This window comes from Macaca mulatta, chromosome 6 (assembly GCF_049350105.2).
Source record: "Macaca mulatta isolate MMU2019108-1 chromosome 6, T2T-MMU8v2.0, whole genome shotgun sequence".
In the NCBI taxonomy this organism is placed as follows: Eukaryota; Metazoa; Chordata; class Mammalia; order Primates; family Cercopithecidae; genus Macaca; species Macaca mulatta.
Window position 1 is genome coordinate 72,599,763 of NC_133411.1, and position 27,156 is coordinate 72,626,918.

Sequence of the window (27,156 nt, forward strand, 5' to 3'; positions counted from 1 at the left end):
TCAAATAGCAATGTTATGAATTGAATTGTATGTCCCCCAAATTCATATGTTGAAGTCTTAACCCTTATTTGGAATGTGACCTTATTTGGAAATAAGGTCATTGCTGATGTAATTTGTTAAGAAGAAATCTTACTGGACTAGAGTGGGCCTCTAATCCATTATGACTGATATCCTTATCAAAAAGGGAAATGTGGACATGCACACACAGAGGAAGCTCTGTGTAGCTGAAAGCAGAGGTTAGGGGGATGCTTTTATAAGCCAGAGAACTTCAGTGATTGCCAGAAAACTAACAGATGCTAGGTAGGAGCACAGAGCAGTTTCTTCCTCACAGCCCTCAATAGGAGCTGTGACCTCCCGTCACCTTCATCTTGAACTTCCAGCCTCCAGAGCTGTGAGACAGTATATTTCTGATTACACCTAGTTTGTGGTAATCTGTGGTGGCAGCCCTAGCAAGCTAATACACAATACCTTTACTTTCTTCTAAGTGTGTTTATTTTGAACCTAAAAGGAATTCTTGGAGTTTCAAAAATAAGTCTGTGGTGCTTCTTTGACATCCTTCAAGATAATATTAACTTGGATTATTGGGCTTCACAGCCTGTGTCTTTCTAGTCTAAACATTTCTGCACTTCTTTATTTGTAATTGTGTAATTTTTCTCCCATTTTTTCCTTCACAGAGAAGTCCATCAATGCACTTCACCTGAAGGGTATTAAACATCAATTTCACTGTTGTGTTAGTGTTAGCATCACTCTCTAGTCAAGAGAGTTAACTCCCTTTCTCTTAACAATGAATAGGAGAATTAAGTTAGCCGAGATTGAAGTGGTTATTTTAAAGCGAATGACCTGGAAAAAACGTCAGTCATCTGGTCCACAGTGCTACCATACTCTTAATACAGTTCCATATACCACCCTTCCACTGGTCATGTTCTGCCTCAGTCTGCCCACAAACACTGCAGTTAATTCAGTAACTGCCATTGGGGAAGTATTTCCAAAGTTCTATTTTTAGAGCAACTGAAGCCAACTATACAGTTTCAAGGATCTTTGCTGGTTTTCTTTAATATACTTCTTGGTTAAGTGATAAACTGAATTTTTGCTTCTTGGAATAAGACCAGAAGGCTTATTTTGCTACATTTCAAATATGTGGCTTATTTAATGATAAAAAGCTCTTGTTTGTTCAAGAACTTTTGAAGCTTTTTAATAACTATTTTCAGTTATAATTCATGATTTATGAGAAGGGTACAGATTGTGATGAACTTTTTATATACCCTTAAATAATTACCAACTTAATCTCCAATTTTACGTTTCATATCAAATAAAGCATTTTTATTGAGGAAATTCTGCTCCACTGAAATTGATGCAAGCATTTGCTGCCTGCAGACTTCCCTCCTAAAATGTGGTTGTTTGGTAAGCTCACTCTGCAGACTGTTATATATCCTAATTCATTGCGCTCTAAGCCAACACTAACAAATGTAGATACAGCAGAAGCCACACTGACACAGTCAATATGTGAAGCAGTCTGGGCAGGGGTCTCTGGAGAAGGGAGCTTCTGCTCGTCTACAAGGGTGGCTATTCCTCAGAAGCAGTTAAGTGCTGCCATTCCAGAGCAGGCCGGGTGCAATCATCTTCTGACATTAAGAAACACAGGAAATCTAGATTGTTGTGAGAATTCATGAACAAAAGGTTGACCACTGCAAGCCAAATGAAACAAGTTTGTGGCCATGTTTGGACCACATGCCACCAGTATGCAATCTCTGCATCAAACTATTACAAGTAAAGAAGAAACTTGGACAAGCATCTGAGTGCATTCAGATTTTTCCATGCATAACCATACTGGAGACTTTATTATGAATAATTTCACTCATCACCACAACACTATCAGATAGGCACTGTCATCCTCAATTTATAGATAAGAAAACTAAGACTCAGAGAGGCTAATTCACTTAGAAAAGCTAAGCTAATGGGTGGTATGTGGTTAGGTAAAAAAGCGAACTCCAATGTAATATATATATTATATGCTGCTCACTTGCTCTCTATCTCTCTCTATATATATATACACACATACATATATATTTGCCTGTGTATATATATATTTATATACTTATTTTTTAATCAAGGAAATATACAAAAATATTAGGGTGTTTACTTCTGGCATAAGTCATCTTTTCCTCTTTCTACTTATGTTTCTGCATAAAAGTTCTGTTTATATGTATTATTTTTTATAAAATAGTTTTTTTTTTAAAAAAAAAAAAAAAAAGAAGAAGACTTCAGGAAAAGAAACCCTCAAGAAGCCAATCTCTAGTGATGAAATGGAACTGATGAGGTAGAACCAGCGCTGTAACCCCAGCCTTCCAACTTCTCACACCACATAGGCACTAGTTTTTAAGCCACCCTGGAATTGTTTTAGTTCGTATGTACCAGAGAACATGTTAAGGGTTGGGGATAACAGAGATACACAAGATAAACTTCTTTTTAACTCAAAGAGTTTACAGTCCAGTGAAGAAATTCATGGTGGAAGATGATATTTTCCATGTATATAGATACTGGCCTCTTCTGTTTGCATAAAGCATGTGCCTTTTTGTAGAAAATAGCTCTTACATCTGTCTAGATATAAACATTTTCATATTGGCATGAAGTGTCATTTTTGACAATTATGCAAAAAAAATGGAAATTATCATTGTATGCCAATGAAAAGACAATAACACTCCAGGATCCAATTAGATGTAATGTGTACAGAACCCCTAGTGTTGGGTAGGAGTCTGAAGCTGAAAAAGACTGCAAAATGCTGGGGAAGAAAGCTCTAACTATCCTCTAAATTCATCATATCAACTAAAGCATGAAACAGAGAGCTAAGGTGGCAGCCCTGGGCCTCTGGCACATAGTAGAAGCTGTCTGTTTTTGCTATTATTACTAGTAGTATGATAAACAGATGCCAACTTCCTACCCTATTCCTAAACCCTCCTCACAGGGCTGTTGACAGCTGATGTGATGCCTTGGTTCTTGTTTTCTTAGTTTAAAATAATTTAAACAAGGGGCACGCAGAAAGGAAATGCAGCAGAGAGTAATTTATTGCAAAAGAAAAAGAGTTTCTTGTAAGTTAGGTGCAGAATAGACAGTACACCCTGAGAGAGAGAGAATTCAGGGCAGGCTACTTGTTAAAGCGAGACAGCAAAGACTGGCACTGGGGAGACTGCTTGACAGGAGTCTTACATGATTATTCATTAGGAGGTGGGACGAGATGTTACTAGTGAGCATGTTCTGAGTGGTCCTCTGGGTGCACATGTGCAGTAGCTGTACATGCTTGTTCATACGTTGCATGTCTCATTAGCATCTTAAATCTCCACCCAGGGGAGGTTTTCTTTACTATTAAAATGAGCAAAAAGTCAGTTTGAGGACACGTAAAATTGAAGTGTACATGCTCTCAGTAGGGGAAATTCCCTACTCAAGATAGCTTTGCTTGAATGAGCTCAATTACAGTGGGAATGCTGGGGTTTATTGTGTAGACTGTATGGTCACCACGGTTGCTGGGTTCTGAGAACATGGTCACTTCCTTTACTACCTTTCAAGTTTAATCCTTTTGTGAGTCTAAAAAATGGGATTTCAGGCCTGTGTGGTCCATGTTTGGGGGCCCTTATGGTCTTTCTGTCACCCTGTGGCCCATAACTTTAGATAAACTGTCTCAAGCAAAGCTATCTTGAGTAGGGAATTTCCCCTACTGAGAGCAGGTACACTTTCATTTTACCAGTCCTCGAATGGACCTTTTGCTCATTTTCATAGTAAAATAAACCTCCCCTGGGTGGATATTTAAGATGCCAATGAGACATGCAACATATGAACAAGCATGTACAGCTACTGCGCATGTGCACCCAGAGGACCATGCAGAACATGCTTACTAGTATGTAGTGTGGACCACCAGTATGGTCCATGTTTGGGGGCCCTTATGGTCTTTCTGTCACCCTGTGGGCCATCACTTTAGATAAACAGTCTTTCGCATGGAAGAGGAGGCCATTTGGAACTGGCAAACACAATGGATTCAACAATTGGGTATTCTATAACTATACAACTTACTTGTCATAATTAATTATTAAAGTATTCATCAACATTTTGTGCTATTACAGTTAAATTAGATGATAGAATAATGTCTTCTTTAAATTAAAATCTCTCTTTTGTAAATCCTCAGTCAACAAGCAAATACCCACTCCCTAGATTCTACAACTAACATTTTACGATACTTGCTTTATTACCTATCTACCTGTCTGCTTATCCCTCTGTCCAACCAGCAATCCATATTATTTTTCTGAAGTTGCAGACATCAGGATTAATTGAATAATTTAAACATAGCCCAGTTACCTCAGGATGTTTTAAAGCTGTGTCATTGTTTTTGGCAATACTAATTCCATAAAACCTGTAGCTTTACTGAAGAAAAATACAGCATCACTAACTTAATGATATAATTAAGAAGGAAAAGCTAAATACTATTTAAATAAGCCAACAGTTTAATGTATTGACCCCTAAAATTCCAGGGGATAAATGCAGAAATTAACTGCATGCTGCAATGAATGACCCATACTTTGGATATAATGAAAATTCAGTTGATTTCTTTGCAGTATAACACATGATAATTGAATGATAATTGACCTTTGAAGATCATTGACATCAGGTGAAAATAGTAAGCACCAGAGGTTGAAAATCTTGATTTTAGATGCAAAAATATTTTTCAGATTAAAATGTGGAAACCTGTATGTATCTTTAATTCAAGTATATGTAGCTATCTTTTAAAATAATATATAGACGGGGGGGGGGCGGAGCAAGATGGCCGAATAGGAACAGCTCCAGTCTCCAACTCCCAGCACGAGCGACACAGAAGACCGGTGATTTCTGCATTTTCAACTGAGGTACTGGGTTCATCTCACTGGGGAGTGCCGGACGATCAGTGCTGGTCAGCTGCTGCAGCCCGACCAGGGAGAGCTGAAGCAGGGCGAGGCATTGCCTCACCTGGGAAGCGCAAGGGGGAAGGGAATCCCTTTTCCTAGCCAGGGGAACTGAGACACACAACACCTGGAAAATCGGGTAACTCCCACCCCAATACTGCGCTTTAAGCAAACAGGCACACCAGGAGATCATATCCCACACCTGGCCGGGAGGATCACACACCCACGGAGCCTCCCTCATTGCTAGCGCAGCAGTCTGTGATCTACTGGCAAGGCAGCAGCGAGGCTGGGGGAGGGGCGCCCGCCATTGCTGAGGCTTAAGTAGGTAAACAAAGCTGTTGGGAAGCTCGAACTGGGTGGAGCTCACAGCAGCTCAAGGAAACCTGCCTGTCTCTGTAGACTCCACCTCTGGGGACAGGGCAATAACAAACGCAGCCGAAACCTCTGCAGACGCAAACGACTCTGTCTGACAGCTTTGAAGAGAGCAGTGGATCTCCCAACACGGAGGTTGAGATCTGAGAAGGGACAGACTCCCTGCTCAAGTGGGTCCCTGACCCCTGAGTAGCCTAACTGGGAGACATCCCCCACTAGGGGCAGTCTGACACCCCACACCTCACAGGGTGGAGTACACCCCTGAGAGGAAGTTTCCAAAGCAAGAATCAGACAGGTACACTCGCTGTTCAGCAATATTCTATCTTCTGCAGCCTCTGCTGCTGATACCCAGGCAAACAGGGTCTGGAGTGGACCTCAAGCAATCTCCAACAGACCTACAGCTGAGGGTCCTGACTGTTAGAAGGAAAACTATCAAACAGGAAGGACACCTACACCAAAACCCCATCAGTACATCACCATCATCAAAGACCAGAGGCAGATAAAACCACAAAGATGGGGAAAAAGCAGGGCAGAAAAGCTGGAAATTCAAAAAATAAGAGCGCATCTCCCCCGGCAAAGGAGCGCAGCTCATCGCCAGCAACGGATCAAAGCTGGACGGAGAATGACTTTGACGAGATGAGAGAAGAAGGCTTCAGTCGATCAAATTTCTCAGAGCTAAAGGAGAAATTACGTACCCAGCGCAAAGAAACTAAAAATCTTGAAAAAAAAGTGGAAGAATTGATGGCTAGAGTAATTAATGCAGAGAAGGTCCTAAACGAAATGAAAGAGATGAAAACCATGACACGAGAAATACGTGACAAATGCAAAAGCTTCAGTAACCGACTCGATCAACTGGAAGAAAGAGTATCTGCGATTGAGGATCAAATGAATGAAATGAAGCGAGAAGAGAAACCAAAAGAAAAAAGAAAAAAAAGAAATGAACAAAGCCTGCAAGAAGTATGGGATTATGTAAAAAGACCAAATCTACGTCTGATTGGGGTGCCTGAAAGTGAGGGGGAAAATGGAACCAAGTTGGAAAACACTCTTCAGGCTATCATCCAGGAGAACTTCCCCAACCTAGTAGGGCAGGCCAACATTCAAATCCAGGAAATACAGAGAACGCCACAAAGATACTCCTCGAGAAGAGCAACTCCAAGACACATAATTGCCAGATTCACCAAAGTTGAAATGAAGGAAAAAATCTTAAGGGCAGCCAGAAAGAAAGGTCGGGTTACCCACAAAGGGAAGCCCATCAGACTAACAGCAGATCTCTCGGCAGAAACTCTCCAAGCCAGAAGAGAGTGGGGGCCAATATTCAACATTCTTCAAGAAAAGAATTTTCAACCCAGAATTTCATATCCAGCCTAACTAAGTTTCATAAGTGAAGGAGAAATAAAATCCTTTACAGATAAGCAAATGCTTAGAGATTTTGTCACCACTAGGCCTGCCTTACAAGAGACCCTGAAGGAAGCACTAAACATGGAAAGGAACAACCGGTACCAGCCATTGCAAAAACATGCCAAAATGTAAAGACCATCGAGGCTAGGAAGAAACTGCATCAACTAATGAGCAAAATAACCAGTTAATATCATAATGGCAGGATCAAGTTCACACATAACAATCTTAACCTTAAATGTAAATGGACTAAATGCTCCAATTAAAAGACACAGACTGGCAAACTGGATAAAGAGTCAAGACCCATCAGTCTGCTGTATTCAGGAGACCCATCTAACACTCAGAGACATACATAGGCTCAAAATAAAGGGATGGAGGAAGATTTACCAAGCAAATGGAGAACAAAAAAAAGCAGGGGTTGCAATACTAGTCTCTGATAAAACAGACTTTAAACCATCAAAGATCAAAAGAGACAAAGAAGGCCATTACATAATGGTAAAGGGATCAATTCAACAGGAAGAGCTAACTATCCTAAATATATATGCACCCAATACAGGAGCACCCAGATTCATAAAGCAAGTCCTTAGAGACTTACAAAGAGACTTAGACTCCCATACAATAATAATGGGAGACTTCAACACTCCACTGTCAACATTAGACAGATCAACGAGACAGAAAGTTAACAACGATATCCAGGAATTGAACTCATCTCTGCAGCAAGCAGACCTAATAGACATCTATAGAACTCTCCACCCCAAATCAACACAATATACATTCTTCTCAGCACCACATCGTACTTACTCCAAAATCAACCATGTAATTGGAAGTAAAGCACTCCTCAGCAAATGTACAAGAACAGAAATTATAACAAACTGTCTCTCAGACCACAGTGCAATCAAACTAGAACTCAGGACTAAGAAACTCAATCAAAACCGCTCAACTACATGGAAACTGAACAACCTGCTCCTGAATGACTACTGGGTACATAACGAAATGAAGGCAGAAATAAAGATGTTCTTTGAAACCAATGAGAACAAAGATACAACATACCAGAATCTCTGGGACACATTTAAAGCAGTGTGTAGAGGGAAATTTATAGCACTAAATGCCCACAAGAGAAAGCAGGAAAGATCTAAAATTGACACTCTAACATCGCAATTAAAAGAACTAGAGAAGCAAGAGCAAACACATTCGAAAGCTAGCAGAAAGCAAGAAATAACTAAGATCAGAGCAGAACTGAAGGAGATAGAGACACAAAAAACTCTCCAAAAAATCAATGAATCCAGGAGTTGGTTTTTTGAAAAGATCAACAAAATTGACAGACCACTAGCAAGACTAATAAAGAAGAAAACAGAGAAGAATCAAATCGACGCAATTAAAAATGATAAAGGGGATATCACCACCGACCCCACAGAAATACAAACTACCATCAGAGAATACTATAAACACCTCTACGCAAATAAACTGGAAAATCTAGAAGAAATGGATAATTTCCTGGACACTTACACTCTTCCAAGACTAAACCAGGAAGAAGTTGAATCCCTGAATAGACCAATAGCAGGCTCTGAAATTGAGGCAATAATTAATAGCCTACCAACCAAAAAAAGTCCAGGAGCAGATGGATTCACAGCTGAATTCTACCAGAGGTACAAGGAGGAGTTGGTACCATTCCTTCTGAAACTATTCCAATCAATAGAAAAAGAGGGAATCCTCCCTAACTCATTTTATGAGGCCAACATCATCCTGATACCAAAGCCTGGCAGAGACACAACAAAAAAAGAGAATTTTAGACCAATATCCCTGATGAACATCGATGCAAAAATCCTCAATAAAATACTGGCAAACCGGATTCAGCAACACATCAAAAAGCTTATCCACCATGATCAAGTGGGCTTAATCCCTGGGATGCAAGGCTGGTTCAACATTCGCAAATCAATAAACATAATCCAGCATATAAACAGAACCAAAGACAAGAACCACATGATTATCTCAATAGATGCAGAAAAGGCTTTTGACAAAATTCAGCAGCCCTTCATGCTAAAAACGCTCAATAAATTCGGTATTGATGGAACGTACCTCAAAATAATAAGAGCTATTTATGACAAACCCACAGCCAATATCATACTGAATGGGCAAAAACTGGAAAAATTCCCTTTGAAAACTGGCACAAGACAGGGATGCCCTCTCTCACCACTCCTATTCAACATAGTGTTGGAAGTTCTGGCTAGGGCAATCAGGCAAGAGAAAGAAATCAAGGGTATTCAGTTAGGAAAAGAAGAAGTCAAATTGTCCCTGTTTGCAGATGACATGATTGTATATGTAGAAAACCCCATTGTCTCAGCCCAAAATCTCCTTAAGCTGATAAGCAACTTCAGCAAAGTCTCAGGATACAAAATTAATGTGCAAAAATCACAAGCATTCTTATACACCAGTAACAGACAAACAGAGAGCCAAATCAGGAATGAACTTCCATTCACAATTGCTTCAAAGAGAATGAAATACCTAGGAATCCAACTTACAAGGGATGTAAAGGACCTCTTCAAAGAGAACTACAAACCACTGCCCAGTGAAATAAAAGAGGACACAAACAAATGGAAGAACATACCATGATCATGGATAGGAAGAATCAATATCGTGAAAATGGCCATACTGCCCAAGGTAATTTATAGATTCAATGCCATCCCCATCAAGCTACCAATGAGTTTCTTCACAGAATTGGAAAAAACTGCTTTAAAGTTCATATGGAACCAAAAAAGAGCCCGCATCTCCAAGACAATCCTAAGTCAAAAGAACAAAGCTAGAGGCATCACGCTACCTGACTTCAAACTATACTACAAGGCTACAGTAACCAAAACAGCATGGTACTGGTACCAAAACAGAGATATAGACCAATGGAAGAGAACAGAGTCCTCAGAAATAATACCACACATCTACAGCCATCTGATCTTTGACAAACCTGAGAAAAACAAGAAATGGGGAAAGGATTCCCTATTTAATAAATGGTGCTGGGAAAATTGGCTAGCCATAAGTAGAAAGCTGAAACTGGATCCTTTCCTTACTCCTTATACGAAAATTAATTCAAGATGGATTAGAGACTTAAATGTTAGACCTAATACCATAAAAATCCTAGAGGAAAACCTAGGTAGTACCATTCAGGACATAGGCATGGGCAAAGACTTCATGTCTAAAGCAATGGCAACAAAAGCCAAAATTGACAAATGGGATCTCATTAAACTAAAGAGCTTCTGCACAGCAAAAGAAACTACCATCAGAGTGAACAGGCAACCTACAGAATGGGAGAAAATTTTTGCAATCTACTCATCTGACAAAGGGCTAATATCCAGAACCTACAAAGAACTCAAACAAATTTACAAGAAAAAAACAAACAACCCCATCAAAAAGTGGGCAAAGGATATGAACAGACATTTCTCAAAAGAAGACATTCATACAGCCAACAGACACATGAAAAAATGCTCATCATCACTGGCCATCAGAGAAATGCAAATCAAAACCACAATGAGATACCATCTCACACCAGTTAGAATGGCAATCATTAAAAACTCAGGAGACAACAGGTGCTGGAGAGGATGTGGAGAAATAGGAACACTTTTACACTGTTGGTGGGATTGTAAACTAGTTCAACCATTATGGAAAACAGTATGGCGATTCCTCAAGGATCTAGAACTAGATGTACCATATGACCCAGCCATCCCATTACTGGGTATATACCCAAAGGATTATAAATCATGCTGCTATAAAGACACATGCACACGTATGTTTATTGCAGCACTCTTCACAATAGCAAAGACTTGGAATCAACCCAAATGTCCATCAGTGACAGATTGGATTAAGAAAATGTGGCACATATACACCATGGAATACTATGCAGCCATCAAAAAGGATGAGTTTGTGTCCTTTGTAGGGACATGGATGCAGCTGGAAACCATCATTCTTAGCAAACTATCACAAGAACAGAAAACCAAACACCGCATGTTCTCACTCATAGGTGGGAACTGAACAATGAGATCACTTGGACTCAGGAAGGGGAACATCACACACCGGGGCCTATCATGGGGAGGGGGGAGGGGGGAGGGATTGCATTGGGAGTTATACCTGATGTAAATGACGAGTTGATGGGTGCAGCACACCAACATGGCACAAGTATACATATGTAACAAACCTGCACGTTATGCACATGTACCCTACAACTTAAAGTATAATAATAATAAATAAATAAATAAAAGAAGTCTAGCTGCTACACACAATACTGGATAGCATGGCAAATGTCCAACCCTGCACAGAAAACAAAAAGTTGGAATTCCTGAGATGGTCAGGCAGGATGTGTTGTTATCAGTGCATCATCATAGTTGTCATGAATTGGATCTGACTTTCAATTGCTGTTAGTCTTGAATTAATTAAAGCACTTAGCAACATTAAAAATAAAATAAAATAAAATAATATATAGACATAAATATATATTTATAAGATATATTTATATTTTATATTTATAAATATATATATTTACATAAAAACACACTTAAATAAATACCTTTAAAAATAAACTAATCGTAGCTATATTCAGTGGGAAAGGGCTCTGTTCTAGCCATGTAATCCACGGTACTGATTTTCATCCCAGCAGAGATTGAAGAATTAAGCACTCGGACTCTATCAGTCGCAGACCTGTCTCTGCTAGCTCTGAGAATCACAAGACCTTATAAGACCAAGACTAAAGAGCTGTTTGCCTCTTTATGGTAAACAGGACAACATTAAGAGAATCAAAGGGAAAAATGGAGAGGTCAAGAGACCCTCAAGCCAAAAAGGGTAGGAAGGTGGAAGACGAGGCCAAGACAGAATAATAAAGACATTTTATTTTAAAGATTTAAGAAATGGTGCCTTGTACTTGTTAGTTTTCTCCTTGCCAATAAGCATGAGTTTTAGGAGTGATACTCCTGTCACGAAAACACAAAGTCATGATGTTATCGACCATTAACTCTTTCAACCACCAATGCCCTGAGAAATGCCTAGACCACCCTTTCAGAATTGCCCCAAATGTCACCGCTTATTCCCAACTTTCCCCAGTATTGCATTAACAGTTACATTTAAGATGAATAAAAGATGACTTACAATTTAATCGTAATATTTTTAGTCTTATTTCATTATAAGCATCGAAGGTCAGGGAACTGATGGTTATTGATTTTTTTTTTTTTTTTTTTAGTGTTTAAATGTTTAAATATGGTTTTTATTTTTTAAATGAAAAAAAAGTGAATAAAGTGCTTAGTAATGCTACCCATTATTTATCAACTCTCCCAACCGGGTCATAGGGAAATGGCAAAGGTACTGGCCAAGAGCAAGCAAGGGACAACAGGGAGATGGTCACCAGAATATCGCTAGAAACTGTAAAAGGTGCTGGCCCCTCTGAGGCCTGTTGCTTTACATATAGGTCCCCCAAGTAGCCACCAAAAGAAAATTCCATTGCACTTTAGGTTCCCCTTTCCTGTTAAAAGTCAAGTTTTATTTCTGACTGAACCTGAATAGCTTCAGGGCAGAGTTTGATCTCAGCTCATGTTCAGTGGTGAGGAAGTCACACAGCCAGCCATATGTTCCCATGAAACAACATGCTGTGAAGAGAGGGGAATTACTGCAATTATTCTTCAAAGGCTCCTGCTGGAATCACACTTGCTAAGGCTCTGTATGAACAAAAAACAACACACATTTCCACCTAAAGCACAAGTTTCATCAAAACTCACTAGAGCAAGATTATGAGAAAAATGGAGACAAGACTCAACTATAATATGTGTAAATGCCTTGAAAAATGTCTTATTTCTATTCTTCTAATTAACTGGGCTTCTTTTTTTTTTTAATTGTAGTACTTATTTTGGTATGAAATAGTGTAGTTGTTCAGTAGAGATCTGGCACCTGTTCTGTATCTATGAGAGTCTGTAATTACCTTTAAGAATTTGAAACCAAAATTAATAACTGGGTTTACACACACATTTGTATCTTCCCTGCCCCCAACTATCCAATGATTACATAGATATATGGGACCACCTTGAGGAAGCTCCCTCACTGAAGCCATATGAAGACTAAGCTCTGAAGCTGTCACTGAAGTTGGCGCTGAATTAGGGTGTATCCTTGTAAATGGAATTCATTTGAGAGGAACCAGTGGGGATATTTGAAGAGAGATCCTGGAGCTCACTCTCTTTGGAGAAGTCATTTAATCCCTTTTCTTCCTATTTGCTCTAAAAAAGAAAGCAAATGATACCGTCCCCTTCCCTCATCCTGTTTTGGCTTCCTTGGTCTTTCCTTGCCACTTGGCATAATAGCCAACAACAGAATTGATTCCAAAAAGAGAAACTTAGATATATTTGTTGTGACGGGAGTTCTGTTTCCATTTCTGCTAGCTGACAAACCCTGAGTGTTTTTCTGTCATCACTAAATTCTGTAAAATGCTGAGTGATTGTCAGTGAGGTCACACTTTTTTTTCCTCAGCTTAATGGCATATTTTTTAAGCAAAGTCCATATTAGGGAACTGTAAAGCAAATAAAGACTTTTATACAATAGCAGATAATTTTTATAAGTAAAGACTATGTTCAAGCAGAAGGCTAACTAAACACAAGTTTGATGCGCTAAAAGGAATTGCAGCCAACTTCTTACCATCCTTTCCCTTTTATACTTGTTTTCCCACACATGATTTCATTTGATCCTTGCAGCAACCTTGAGATACTTCATATAGGTGTTATTCCAATTTTACAGCTGAGGAAACTGAGTCTCAGAGAAGTTAAAGTAGTTTTCCTAAGATCGCAATTCTAAGGGGCAAACCTATATTTAAATCTAAGTTTTCTGACTCCAGGATTCAATTTTCCTTTCATTATGTCTTGCTCCCTTCAACTAAATACATAAATCATTACATTAGGGACAGACCATTAAAATAACAAACATTTTGCTATTTTTTTTAAAAAGCTATTAGCAGCTACACAGGCCTCCAAAGTCTGGCAATCTCAGCAAAAGAGCAGACAGATACAGGGCCAAAACATTTCATAACTAAAATCCCCAGTGTGTTAACTCCTAAACTTGACCCTACCAATTATGAAGCCTCCCAGTGGTTTTGATTAATTTATCCCATGTAATTATTTAGGTAAATGTAAATCCTCAGTCATCAAATAAATACCCACTCCCTAGATTCTACAATTAACATTTTACAATTCTTGCTTTATTACATATCTACCTGTCTGTTTATCCCTCTGTCCAACCAGCAATCCATTTCATTTTTCTGAACCTGCAGATATCAGTAAACTTTACTCATAAACAATTCAGCATATATAGCATTAACTTAGTTCAATATTTGCTTTTGTTTTTTTAAGTAAAATTTGCATGTAATCAAATGCAAATCTTAAGTGTACCATTCAATACATTTTGCCAAATGTATACACCCGTGTAACTAAACCTCCATCTAGACACAGGATATCACCCTTACCCCAGAAAGTTCACTTATGCCCCTTCTCAGTCAATTCCCCACCTCTGTTCTAATATTTACCATCAGTTTTAGCTGTTATAGAGCCTCATATGAATGAAATCATACAGTATTTATTCTTTTGTGTAAGGATTTTCTCATTCAAGATAAGGCTTTTGTGATTTATCTATGTTGTTTTGAGGATCAGGAGTTAGCTTCTTTTCATTGTTGAGTATTATTCTATTGTAGAAGTGTACTAATTTCTTTAACCATTTTTCTTTTGACAGACACCTGGGCTGTTTCCAGTTTGGGGTTAATCTAAATAAAATACCATGAATATTACTGTAGAACTCTATTTGTGAATGTTTTTATTTCTCTTGGCCAAATACCTAGAAATGGAATCCAGGTCATAGGAGGGTGTATGTTTAGCTTTATAACAAACTTCCAGAACTTTTTATAAAGGAGTTGTAGATCACTTAATTCCCATGAACAATGTATGAGCATTTCTGTTGCTCCACATCATCACCAACATTGGGCATTATGAGTCTTTTTACAGTTAGCCATTCTATCAAGCCTTTGTCAGATTACTTTTTGAACTACAAAATAAGAATATTCACAATAGAGAGAGTTTCCATTGTCAAGAGGCAACTTAGTCAAAATCTGTATTCGTGTCCTCCTCCTCCTACAGCAGTTCAGGTTTCCTAAGCTATATGATTTGGTCATTAAATCCTGATCTGCAAGGAGTTAGTTGAGAGCAGATTTATAATTTGGTCATTATTTTAAATGTTTTTGGATTCAGCTTGAGCTCTAAAGCACTGAAATTTTGAAGTTAATTCTTAGAGTTTTTTTCTATCAATACTAAGGCTTTGAAATTAATCAATATGGTTAAGCTCTTGACTTACACGCAATAGAAAAAATAAATAATCACAATCTAGTCACTAACTCATAAAACATATTTGACTGAATTAAAAGAATCACCCTCAGGGGTGACTCTCATAGACCTAAACTCTGATTAATTAGAGTGAATCGTGTTAGACTAAACATAAATAACATGTGGTAAAGTTACCTCTAAGTTGTTACTTCCAGTTCCCATAGGAATTACACAGGTCCAATTTCATTTTAATGTAAATGTTTCCTTAGGTCTTGTAATCTATCCCTAGGAAGTTTCAAGCTTTTAAATTGCTGTTTTCTTAGCTCTTCTTTCATTCTCCGTGTTTCAGCTCTTACTCATTTGTTATGAAAATAACGCAAATGCTCTTAATGTTTCCCAAAAATGTATTTCAGTTCACTGCTTATAACATCAGACATATTATAACTCATTTGACAACTTGCATTTCAATGAATTTTCAGTAATCACTAACGGTAATAAATCTTAAAGCTCTAAAGAGGGAGAAATAAATTGTACAAGCCCTGAAGTTAAAGTAACTTAGTCAAGGCATCATGAAACTCTAACATAAAAGATACCTTAACTTTTCCACTTTTCTTTAAATAGTTCCTTTCTTTCTCTATATTTCAATTTCCCAAGACATTAAAGGGCAACATATGAGTGTATATGTGACTTTGTTAACCAGAAAATTTATGATGCAACCTTAGCATCAATTAATTTTTGTTAGGCAGATTGAATTTCTGGTGGCACCTATTCAGTTCTTCTTGTAACAAGTTTGAGAATCTCTGTGGGTTACAGAGGCATTTGGGAGATGGCACCCGAAGAAATGTTTTGAATTAGGCATTTTAATCTGTTTTGACGTGCCTTTTCTCAGAAGCACCTAATGCATTGCTTGACCTCTCTTTTTCTAGCTGTAAAAGAATACTAAATATACTGGTTCTTAAAACATGTTAATAGGGTAGTCATTTGTTTAAATTACATAAAATGTCATCCATATATGAAGTTTGCATATTTTTGGAGCTAAGCCCCACTAGGCACATATTTTGTACCTCTGAAAATACGAATGTTCCATGGCCCGGATGCTACTGTACTGGCTAATTGTCCCACTCACAAAATGTACAATACATACAACAGATTTTTAAAAGGTTTTAAAGTTTTTTTTTTTAAATCTGCATATGAGGGTTCAGCATCACATATACTAAAATTGAAATATACAGAAAAGATTAGCATGGCTCCTAAGCAAGGATGACATGCAAATTTGTGAAGCATTTTATATTGTTCAAAGTTACAGTTAGATAAAAGGAATAAGTTCTGGTGTTCTATTGCACAGTAAGTAGCATGACTATAGTTAACCATAATGTATTTTATATTTCAAAATAGCTAGAAGAGAGTATTCTGAATGTTCTCACCACAAAGAAATGATAAATATTTGAGGTAACAGATCTGCCAACTACTCTGATTTAATCATTATACAATATATACATGTATCAAAACATCACACTCTATACCATAGTATATACAATTATTATGTGTCCATTAAAAACAAAATTTTTAAAAATATCTGCCTATGAGCCACCAGGGCCAATGTTATATGTAGGTGAAAATAGGCAGCTGATGTTGGGATGATGAACCAGCATAGAAAAGAACTGTCTGCCTTAAAATATTTTCCCTTTACCCTCCTTTTAGATTAAGATATTATCTTCAGATTTTGCTCTGAAAAGTAAATGTATCAGTAGATAACATACAAGGATCAATTTTTATTACATGAACAATTAATGCCCATTATCTGTTCAGAATCTAGCAGGTCCATGAGGGAATAGGACACAGTCAGAGACTGTGAAGGCTGAAGATGATATGAAATAATCAGAGGGGGGTGTGTATGTGTGTCTGGGTGTGTGTGTGTATGTCTGGGTATGTCTGAGTGGGGTGAGATGGGAGAATCGGAGGACAGCTTGAGAGTGGAAGGCACCTATGGGAGGATGCTCTGAAAAAAAACCCGATATTTTCCCCAGAGATACACTTGCTTCCTATGTTGGCCTAGGGTGGCACCCACGAGACACCAATGAGAAAATAACATCTTTTAATTTTCAGATAAAGCCAAATTTTGCATGTAAGCTCTTCTGAGGTACTTTATTCTGTCTGACACAGTAAAAACATGTGCAGGCATCACTGATGCTGAGGCTAAGAATTTTGCATTTCCTTGTGTTACATAAGCCATATGGTTAGATCAACTCTTGCTCATCGACTAAATAAGTATTGAAAATGAAAACTAACTATCATTGTAAAGCGCTGTGTACATACAAATTCTCTTTACTGTGATTCCAGAACTTGAAGTCGTTATTTTTATCTGATAATTACCTCCTGATATTTTGCCACTGACCCACATTACAAAGAAATCAAATCCAAATGCTATATTTAAAAATCAGATTTCATTGCATTTTAAATTAATAGGGATGGAAGTAAAGTTAACTCATTAAGACATTTGATAGAGTTCACTTTTAGGCTTTCTTTTATTTCTAATCTATCTCTAAACTGTATCCCTTTTATTTGATTTGTTTTATTCAACACATGCTATTTTAGTCGCATACAAAATAGAGTATTGTTTTATCAACTAGTTTTTCTCCCCTTAAAAACAAAAGTGATTGCTCCATGTTTTATCATTTATATATGTTTTATCATATTTAATAGAGGAAGACACAAGGACTTTAGAATAAACTTTAGAGCATAAGTTCAGCATTTATTTAGCTTTAGATTGTTAAGCATAATTAGTAGAATTTTATTACTTTTTTCATGACATTTTAATTTTTTCGTTAAAAACATTTGGTCTCTCGTAAATTAGCAATAGCAAACAATAAAGGAAGAACCTTTAGACTGAGACAAAAAACCTTGATAAAAATAATTTGTAAATTGCTCTCTAATCATATTATACGAGGGCCCTAATATTAAAGAGCTGTCTTACAACTGGTAATTGAATTGCTCTTGTCAGTTTCTCTAAAAACAAGGGTTTTTAATCTCTTCTTGCAGGCTAGGAGATTCTTATGGTTTAAATATATTTTGGAAATTTGTTCCAACAGCTCAATTGAAGATGTCTGATATTTTCAATTATGTAAAGCATTTATGATTTTAAGCTCCCGGCAGAACTCTGCTGCTGAAGGGGGAAAAAATTAAGAACTGTTAGTCAGAAAGAGACTTACATAAGAACTGTCACACTGGTCATTGGTTTCAAAGCAGGAAGTCCTATATTTTAGAATCAAGGCTTTAAGGAATCTTTATTGAGCATTTTTCCCTCTCGGAGCTGAGACAAATGGCTGATGAGTGAAATCTTGAGAATGTTCACAGCTTTTCTCTTTCATTCTGTTGCAGCCCGGAAGATGGTGAGATCCATCCAGAAATCTGTCGGCTTTACATCCAGCTGCAGTGCTGTTTAGAAATGTATACCACAGAGATGCTAAAATCCATATGTCTGCTGGGGTCTCTTCAGTTTCATCGAAAAGGTATCTACGTTTAATCTTGCCGGAAACACTGAGGAATGTTGAACAAAAGCTAATCTTTGGCAAAGTGTCCATATATACCATATGCCTATCTATATGCAATTAGAATGAATTTAAATGTTCAGGAAATGCTTGCTATATAAATAGGTAAGAAGTCTATATCAGTACTATTAAGTGTATACTAACACGGATTGTTCTGAACAGAAATTAGGGCAGCAACAGTTCTCAAATTTATTATTTTAGCTGTTGTGAACATGACTTTTGTTAGATTCAGCATAAACAGCAAGGTATGTACTGATTTTACTAGGAGAGTAAACGCTATCCAAGACTGCTATTTTCCTAAATGAATTAAGTTGCAAGAAGACAAATTACATAGTGTCCCAAAGATTTAAAAATAGAGGGAACTCCATAAATAACAGGGAGGTTAGTAATAGATAACCTCATTTTCTGGCTTAAACCATAAAGGAAATAAGGACTGTACCCTCCAGAGGTTAGTCATGGCTTCAGCATGATTTCATCAGACTTCCAGCTCCCATTCTGAATGATGCTCTGCCTTCTGGGTGTTGGCTTTACCCTCAAGCTGGCTTCCCTCACATTAGCAAACTGCAACAGTTGCAGTCATCACATCTGGCACTGTCCACTAAGAGAGCGAACTTCTCCCAACTACAGAGAAAAAGTTCTGAGCTTCATTCTGCTTGGACCAGGTTTATGCCTAAACCAATCACTGTAGACAGTGGGGAAGAATCCACTGACTGATTAAGGCAATCAAGGCCCATTCCTGGAGCTAGGGGGTAGAGTCAGCCCCACCCAACCAGTGGATATTCTGTGATGGGAGACAGTGGAATGGGAAGGATGCCACAGAGGAAGTCAAAAGTATCCATCACCAGAAGATTCAATCTGTATTTTCTTCATTAATTCATTGAACAATAATTTATTGGGAACTTCTAGAATACAGTGTTTTTGTGCTTGAGCTCAGGATAATGGTAGAGGGTGGGCTGTGCATAGAAGGTAATCCTTGCCTATGATTTAAATTCAGAGATAGAAAAGGCCAGAGAACTTAGAAATACTCAGGGAAAATCTTAGGGTTCTGAAGTTAGGGTTCAGTTGGGGAAGGAAACAGAAAGATATTTCATATGAAGAAGCAAGCAATTAAAGGAAAGATTTGAAATCAAATAAGCATTGCAATTTGGAGGAAACTAAAGGACATGATGAAATACTTGTAAAAACCAAATCTTGACCGAGCGCAGTGGCTCACGCCTGTGATCCCAGCACTTTGGGAGGCCGAGGCAGGCGGATCACGAGTTCAGGAGATCAAGACCATCCTGGTTAACATGGTGAAACTCTGTCTCTACTAAAACTACAAAAACAAAATTAGCCAGGTGTGGTGGCGGGTGCCTGTAATCCCAGCTACTCGGGAGGCTGAGGCAGGAGAATAGCGTGAACCCGGGAGGCGGAGCTTGCAGTGAGCCGAGATCCCACCACTGCACTCCACCCTAGGCGACAGAGCGACACTCAAAAAAAATAATAATAATCTTGTGTACACATATACATATGCACACAGGTGAACTAAAAACAAGATCCTACTACATTGCTCCAGAGGCAGGAGAACATTTTTCCCAATATGTGAATATTATGTCTTTCTCCTTTTGCCTTCTGACGGCTGATTTTGCAAGGGTTTCCATCTTTACTTCTGTTATTAATATATGAGAGATTAGCTCCTTGATACTCCTAATGCCTGATCAGGAAATTGAATACTCAGACACACTCATGACATCCAAACTGATGTCATAGGCCTGATGTCTTTCTCTCTCTGTCTCTCTCTGACACACGCACACACAAACATGTACATGCATTCACACACAAACACACATACAGAGTAGTATTTTCATTCTTTCTAATGACTGAGTAGGCAAGGGATAGGTAGTTTTATTCCCAGGTCTGCACTGGCTGCACCTGCAGGATTTCATGCCTTGTTGCCACTGGGATCTTCCTTGCTCACGGCATGTCCTTAACACCCGGTGATCTCTACTCCCACTCCTGCTGTAGCTCCTCGATTTGCCACCTGGTCTCCTTCTGCCATCCACTCCTACTTTTTGTCTTTTCACAACTGATTTTTGAAAAGGCAACAACAACTCCTCTCTGCTAGCTCTCTGTTTATAAGTAAAGGGGATTTCCCCATCCAGACTGCTTTCTTGTTGCATTTGGTCATTTCATGCAAATGAAATGCAATCACCTCTTAACTGAGCAGCTCCTTCGGTCTTCACTGCCTCCTGTCTACACTGTCAGTTTCTGCTCTGCTTCTTTCTCTGCCTATTTTTAAAAAATAATCAAATAAACTGCTGCCGCCTGCTCTAGTGCCTAAACTTCCATGTACAACTCATAAAGAGAAAATGCCTGATAGTATCTTTGATTTCTCCCCCATGTAGGATTAAGTGTCCACTTGGATTTCTATCTTCTAAAATCATTATTAAAGTGTAATCCTTAGAAAACCTGCTTCAAAATTAACCAGGATGCTGGATAAACATGCAGATGCCTGGATCCTATCCAAGGACCTACTGAATTCAAGTCTCTGAGGGCACTCCAGGTGATTCTGAAACACATTGAGGATTAAGAACTGCTCCTCTACCCTTTGAGACCAAAAAAATGTAAATCACACCCCACCCTCCGTAAGAATAAAAGGAAAAACTTCCAAGCCCTTACCATGCCATTCTGCTCTGCTACTGTCTACTCCCCGAAGTGTACACTTTCAATGTGACTTTATGTGTTCTTCTTTCTCCCCCATGCTGATGAAAAGCAAATACAAAAGGGGTAGGTGCCCCGATGAGTGTGATCTGTGTGATGGCTCATACAGTGCGTTGTCTCCAGGAACTGGGGATGTGACCATTGAAATAGGCAGTGGTTCTCAAAGTGCAGCCCCTGAACTAACAGCATCGGTGTCTAAATCATTTGTTAGAATTGCAAATTCTTAGTCCTCACCCCAGACATACCAAATCAGAAACACCTCTAAAGTTACTTTTTTTACTGCTGGAAAAAAATAAAACAAGTCATTGAGATATTTCTCCAACTGAATATGTGTATAACCCTCGATCACCATCTGTAGCCAGCAAACCATAATTCTTTACTCTTTTTGGAAGTATGCATATACCCTACACTCCTGGCAAGTCTCTTGGGTTTCCAGAATGCAAGTCCAAGAACTAGCTGTCCTATAGACCGTTACCTTTCTCTTGGTACCAGTAGAGTTAAGGCAATGAGGAGGAGGAGACTACTTTATTGGTGACAAATTATCAATTAATACAGGAGTAAAGAAAATAGTAACATGTAGGCTTAAGAAATCTATTGAAGGCTGGGCACAGTGGCTCACATATGTAATCCCAGTACTACGGGAGGCCGAGACGGGCGGATCACAAGGTCAGGTGCTCAAGACCAGCCTGACCAACATGGTGAAACCCTGTCTCTACTAAAAACACAAAACTTAGCTGGGCGTAGTGGCGTGTGCCTGTAATCCCAACTACTCAGGAGGCTGACGCAGGAGAATCACTTGAACCCAGGAGGTGGAGGTTGCAGTGAGCTGAGACCATGCCACTGCACTCCAGCCTGGGCAACAGAGCAAGACTCCATCTCAAAAAAAGAAAAGGAAAGAAAACAAAACAAAACAAAACAAAAATATTGAAGGTGGAGATAAGTCACTAGTAATAAGCATGAAAGAAAATATCATTAAACCAGAGAAAATAAAGTGCTAGCAAACATATGCATGAAGATATACACTAGAAAAATTTCCTGAAAATTTCTGGAAGGACAAATAAAATATTAGCTTTGGGGGAGGGATGATTACTTTTTTTTTTTATTATACTTTAAGTTCTGGGGTACATTTGCATAACGTGCAGGTTTGTTACATATGTATACTTGTGCCATGTTGGTGTGCTGCACCCATCAATTCGTCAGCACCCATCAACTCGTCATTTACATCAGGTATAACTCCCAATGCAATCCCTCCCCCCTCCCCTCTCCCCGTGATAGGCCCTGGTGTGTGATGTTCCCCTTGCCGAATCCAAGTGATCTCATTGTTCAGTTCCCACCTATGAGTGAGAACATGCGGTGTTTGGTTTTCTGTTCTTGCGATAGTTTGCTGAGAATGATGGTTCCCAGCTGCATCCATGTCCCTACAAAGGACACAAACTCATTCTTTTTGATGGCTGCATAGTATTCCATGATGTATATGTGCCACATTTTCTTAATCCAGTCTGTCACTGATGGACATTTGGGTTGATTCCAAGTCTTTGCTATTGTGAAGAGTGCCACAATAAACATACGTGTGCATGTGTCTTTATAGCAGCATGATTTATAATCCTTTGGGTATATACCCAGTAATGGGATGGCTGGGTCATATGGTACTTCTAGTTCTAGATCCTTGAGGAATCGCCATACTGTTTTCCAGAATGGTTGAACTAGTTTACAATCCCACCAACAGTGTAAAAGTGTTCCTATTTCTCCACATCCTCTCCAGCACCTGTTGTTTCCTGACTTTTTAATGATTGCCATTCTAACTGGTGTGAGATGGTATCTCATTGTGGTTTTGATTTGCATTTCTCTGATGGCCAGTGATGATGAGCATTTTTTCATGTGTCTGTTGGCTGTATGAATGTCCTCTTGAGAAATGTCTATTCATATCCTTTGCCCGCTTTTGGATGGGGTGATTACTTTAAAGAAATCATTTTTTAATTTTTTAGTTACATATTTGTATGACACATCCTTTCTATTTCTTCTCACCATTAATATCTTTATTACACCTAAGGGATTAATACTATCTTAATACTTTAGACTCCTGGCTTGTTTGTATTGTGTGCTAATTCATATTCCCACCATCAAGATAGCACAGAAAATGTCAGCTGGTGCCACTAGATTTTGTTCATTCTTTGATATCATTGGAAACTATAGAGCAACCTGTCTGCCCAGGAACCTCTAGTTAATACACAAGTATATGACTCTTTGGGAGGCCATGGTTAAAAGAATAAGAATACTTGGTTCCAGTGACCACGAATAGCCAGAAATGAGTTGAGGTAGAGATAGGTCCATAGACCACAACCCAAGAGTATTAAACTATAACAGAAGAGTCAGACAAATTAAGAGACATAACATGTATCTTGGAACCCTTGAAGCTTGGAGCACCTACTCATAAAAGTAGACAGAAAGGAGTCAAGTAGCCTTACTACCAATAAGAAGTGAGAAAACTTACTACCACTGGAGAGAAAGGCAGACCAATGCTTCATCTTCATAAAAACAGGAAATGGGGAAGGAATGGGAGGAAGGCTATGCTAATATGACTTAAGGCCCTGAGTCAAGATGCATGAATAAGGAAAAATATGTATAGACTCAAAATGAGCAGTGCATTAAGAATTGAGATGTAGGTGATTCCAAATTTCAGGCAAGGTGGTGGAGGTAGCAGGAGAAAGCATGGATCAAGAAATTAGTCTCCTTCTCCCAGAACTAATATAAATCCATATAAATAGGTATATAAAATATAAATACACATATATTTATTTAATTTTATATGTCATATCTTAGCAAAAATGACCATTTTCCCAATGGAAAGAAGACTTTTTACTGAGATTTAAGATGGCAGACTAGTTTTTGCAAGATAATACACTCATAACCAAACAGTGGTACCTCTGGCGTGGCCTCAGGCTAGGGATTGAGTCTGTCTGGCTGACCTCACTAAATGCCTTTCTTTGAGAAATAAAATAGTCCCCAGAGTTTTAGGGGAATTATGGCTCACATTCTAATCTGTAACACTTGAAATCTCTTTCTGCATAGAATCTCTATCTGGTTTGTTTATTTTAATGCTATAATAGAAACTGGAGGCCAGGTGTGGTGGATCATACCTGCAATCCTAGCACTTTGGGAGGCTGAGGCAAGAGGATCACTTGAGCTCAGGAATTTGAGACCAGCCTGGGCAACATGGTGAGACCCTGTTTCTACAAAAAATACAAAAATTAGCCAGGTGTGGTGGTACGTACCTGTACTCCCAGCTACTTGGGAGGCTGAGGTGGGAGGATTGCTTGAAGTGGGACACAGAGACTGTAGCGAGCCAAGATCACACCACTGCACACCAGCCTAGGTGACACAGCAAGACCCCATCTCAAAATATAAACAAAACAAAAACTGCTATTTTAATCCATTATGCAAGCTACACTATTTTCCCTCTGTGTGAGTACTAAAAGTTTGCCATTCCCCTCTTCTTCAGCATTTCTTTTCCATCAAGAAAAAAAAAAAGGGATTGCAACTGAGTCACTAAATTTGGCTCTATATGAGAGTCTCTAGTCAATTTTTTATTAGGATGAGATACTGAAACCAAACTGTTTCACATTTATCTATACATTTAATTTGTTTTTATGTCTATCCACCTCCCTGGCTGCCACCAGAAGTTCAGATAGAATTGTGTATCTCACTTAGTTGTACTACTGTATTGAGTAGTCATGACATGAGTTTACTCTTTGGAGAGAAGGGGCACACAAGGTCACTGCAAGGGTTAAGAATATAGTTTCTTTCTGGGAAAAACAAGCCTCAAATAACTTTAAAGCTCCTGCAGTGAGCCTGAATTTAGTAATGAAGATTTTCCTTCTCTCCCAATTAGGCAACGTATAACTATCTTTCTAGTCCTTAGCAAAATCGTCAATGGATTTTCATGTTTATTTCATGCACCATGCTTCTGAAATTTTGCTGTCTCATAAGTCTGATTGGTACAATCTACTTGGAAATCTTTTCTACTTTGCAAGAAGATCCTGTTGCCAAAGAAATGAAGAAAAACATTACTAAAGTGATTTTCTTTTTTTATGGCCAACAAAATGAAAGTAAATTACAGTAATGTGAGGTAAAATCTACATATAATAAACACTACTGAGTTATATCAGGTAGAGAGTGGTTCTGAAAAACTTTGTTTGTTTTAAGAAGGTGACAGATGGGAATAATTTTAGTCATCTTGTAGTTTCATATTCTAACACTTTAAGTTGTAGATTGAAGAATTACTTGACAAAGTCTAATTTCTATGTTTATGGTGAAAAATAGTTGTTCTCACTTCTTCACAGTTAGTTAGGTAGGAAATCTTTTCCCATTACTGAGTCCATGTATCACATTGACCATTGATGCCTGTTTTCTGCCACCAGATGAAAAGAGATTGCACGTTTCATTCACTTCATTGGCAGAAAGTGGAGCCAGGTTTCTAAGGGAATTGAATGATCCTGCCATTTTGACCATGGTTTTCCTCTCTCTTGCTTTCTTTTCCCCATTCAATCAGTTGTGGCAACAGTCCCATTCTGAAAAGAGCAGAGATGACAGAACACTCCAGTCCAGCTTCCCTCCACATGTGAACCTACCCTTTCTATCTTTGTTCTCATTTTACCTTGCTCTGTCAGTGGTCCCCTTTGACTCTGCTTGTCCTCTCTGCCATAGCTTACAGCAAAATTGTCCCCAGGCCCTTTGAGGGTATACCATCCTCCCTCCCTCTCCCAAAGATGAGATGGGTTCTTTCCCCTGAAATGTGCTACCATGGTAAATACAGAGATAAAAATATGCAGAGGAGATGTAATCACAAAAGGGAAATAATAGAGAAATGTTAAAAGTTGAAAAATCTCAATTCAGCATCTGCTGGGAGCTAAAAGCTCAAGATGCACTAATGAGAAATTAATGAACCATCTTCCAGCAAAATACAGGATGAACTCAAGACAAAGAATAAAATATGAGAAGTAAAAACTCCAATGTATTCAGCATCATATTAAGAAATGTAAAGGAGGTGATCCACACTTCAACAAAAGAAGCCAGCAACATAAAGACAGAAATAGAATATAGCTGCCTTATTTCCTAATGGAATGAGGCAATTGATACCAAAATAGAACAATGGATTAGAAGAAATAAAGCTGAATAAATCTTAGACATGATTCAAATTCTAAGTGGAAACATGCATTCATTATTTGAAGAAATATTTATTATCTATCATATGTAAGGCACTGTTCTGAGTGGTAAGAGACTACAATGATTAAGACTGAAGAGGTAGGCCAGGCGCAGTGGCTCACTCCTGTAATCATAGTACTTTAGGAGGCCGAGGCAGGCAGATCCCTTGAGGTCAGGAGTTTCAGACCAGCCTGTCCAACGTGGTGAAACCCCTGTCTCTAGTAAAAATACAAAAATTAGCCAGGTGTGGTGGCGGGTGCCTGTAATCCCAGCTACTCAGGATGCTGAGGCAGGAGAACTTCTTGAGCCCAGGAGGCAGAGGTTGCAGTGAGCCACGATGACGCCACTGCAATCCAACCTGGGCGAAAAACTGAAGAGGTTTCTGTTTCTTATGAAATATATATTCTAAGGCAAAAGGAGAGAGGAGAAAGAGAGACAGACAGAGCAGAGGTAGGGGGAGGGAGAAGAAAGGGAGGAGGAGGAAAGAAAGAACAGAAATAAACAACTTTTTTAAAAGTTCCAAATACTAATAAGTGCAATGAAAATAATTGAAATAGAATGGATGATGATGTAATAGAAAGTGACTGGGTGGCTACTTTGGAAGGGGTGGTCAAAGTTCTCTAAGGAGATAAAATTTAACCTGAGATTTAAAGGACAAGAAGGAAACAATTTCATGAACATTCGTGTTACAGA

General features: G+C 38.6%; 1 protein-coding gene and 1 non-coding gene across 5 annotated transcripts in view; both read left to right on the plus strand.

The window, feature by feature from the left end:
• RGS7BP (regulator of G protein signaling 7 binding protein) overlaps nt 1–27,156 on the plus strand; it is a 113,224-nt gene that overhangs the window by 55,472 nt on the left and 30,596 nt on the right. For 3 of the 4 annotated variants that reach the window (XM_015140026.3, NM_001266063.1, XM_078003810.1), the window contains exon 3: nt 18,392–18,522. In XM_015140026.3, the coding sequence (XP_014995512.1) occupies nt 18,392–18,522 (131 nt within the window). Of the gene's footprint in view, nt 1–4,794; nt 4,890–18,391; nt 18,523–27,156 lie in introns of those variants that run through there. The other variant, XM_078003811.1, reaches the window with a different exon arrangement.
• Nucleotides 16,206–16,308, plus strand: LOC114679093 (U6 spliceosomal RNA). The gene has a single exon (XR_003730777.1). It is a non-coding gene; the product is annotated as a U6 spliceosomal RNA (small nuclear RNA).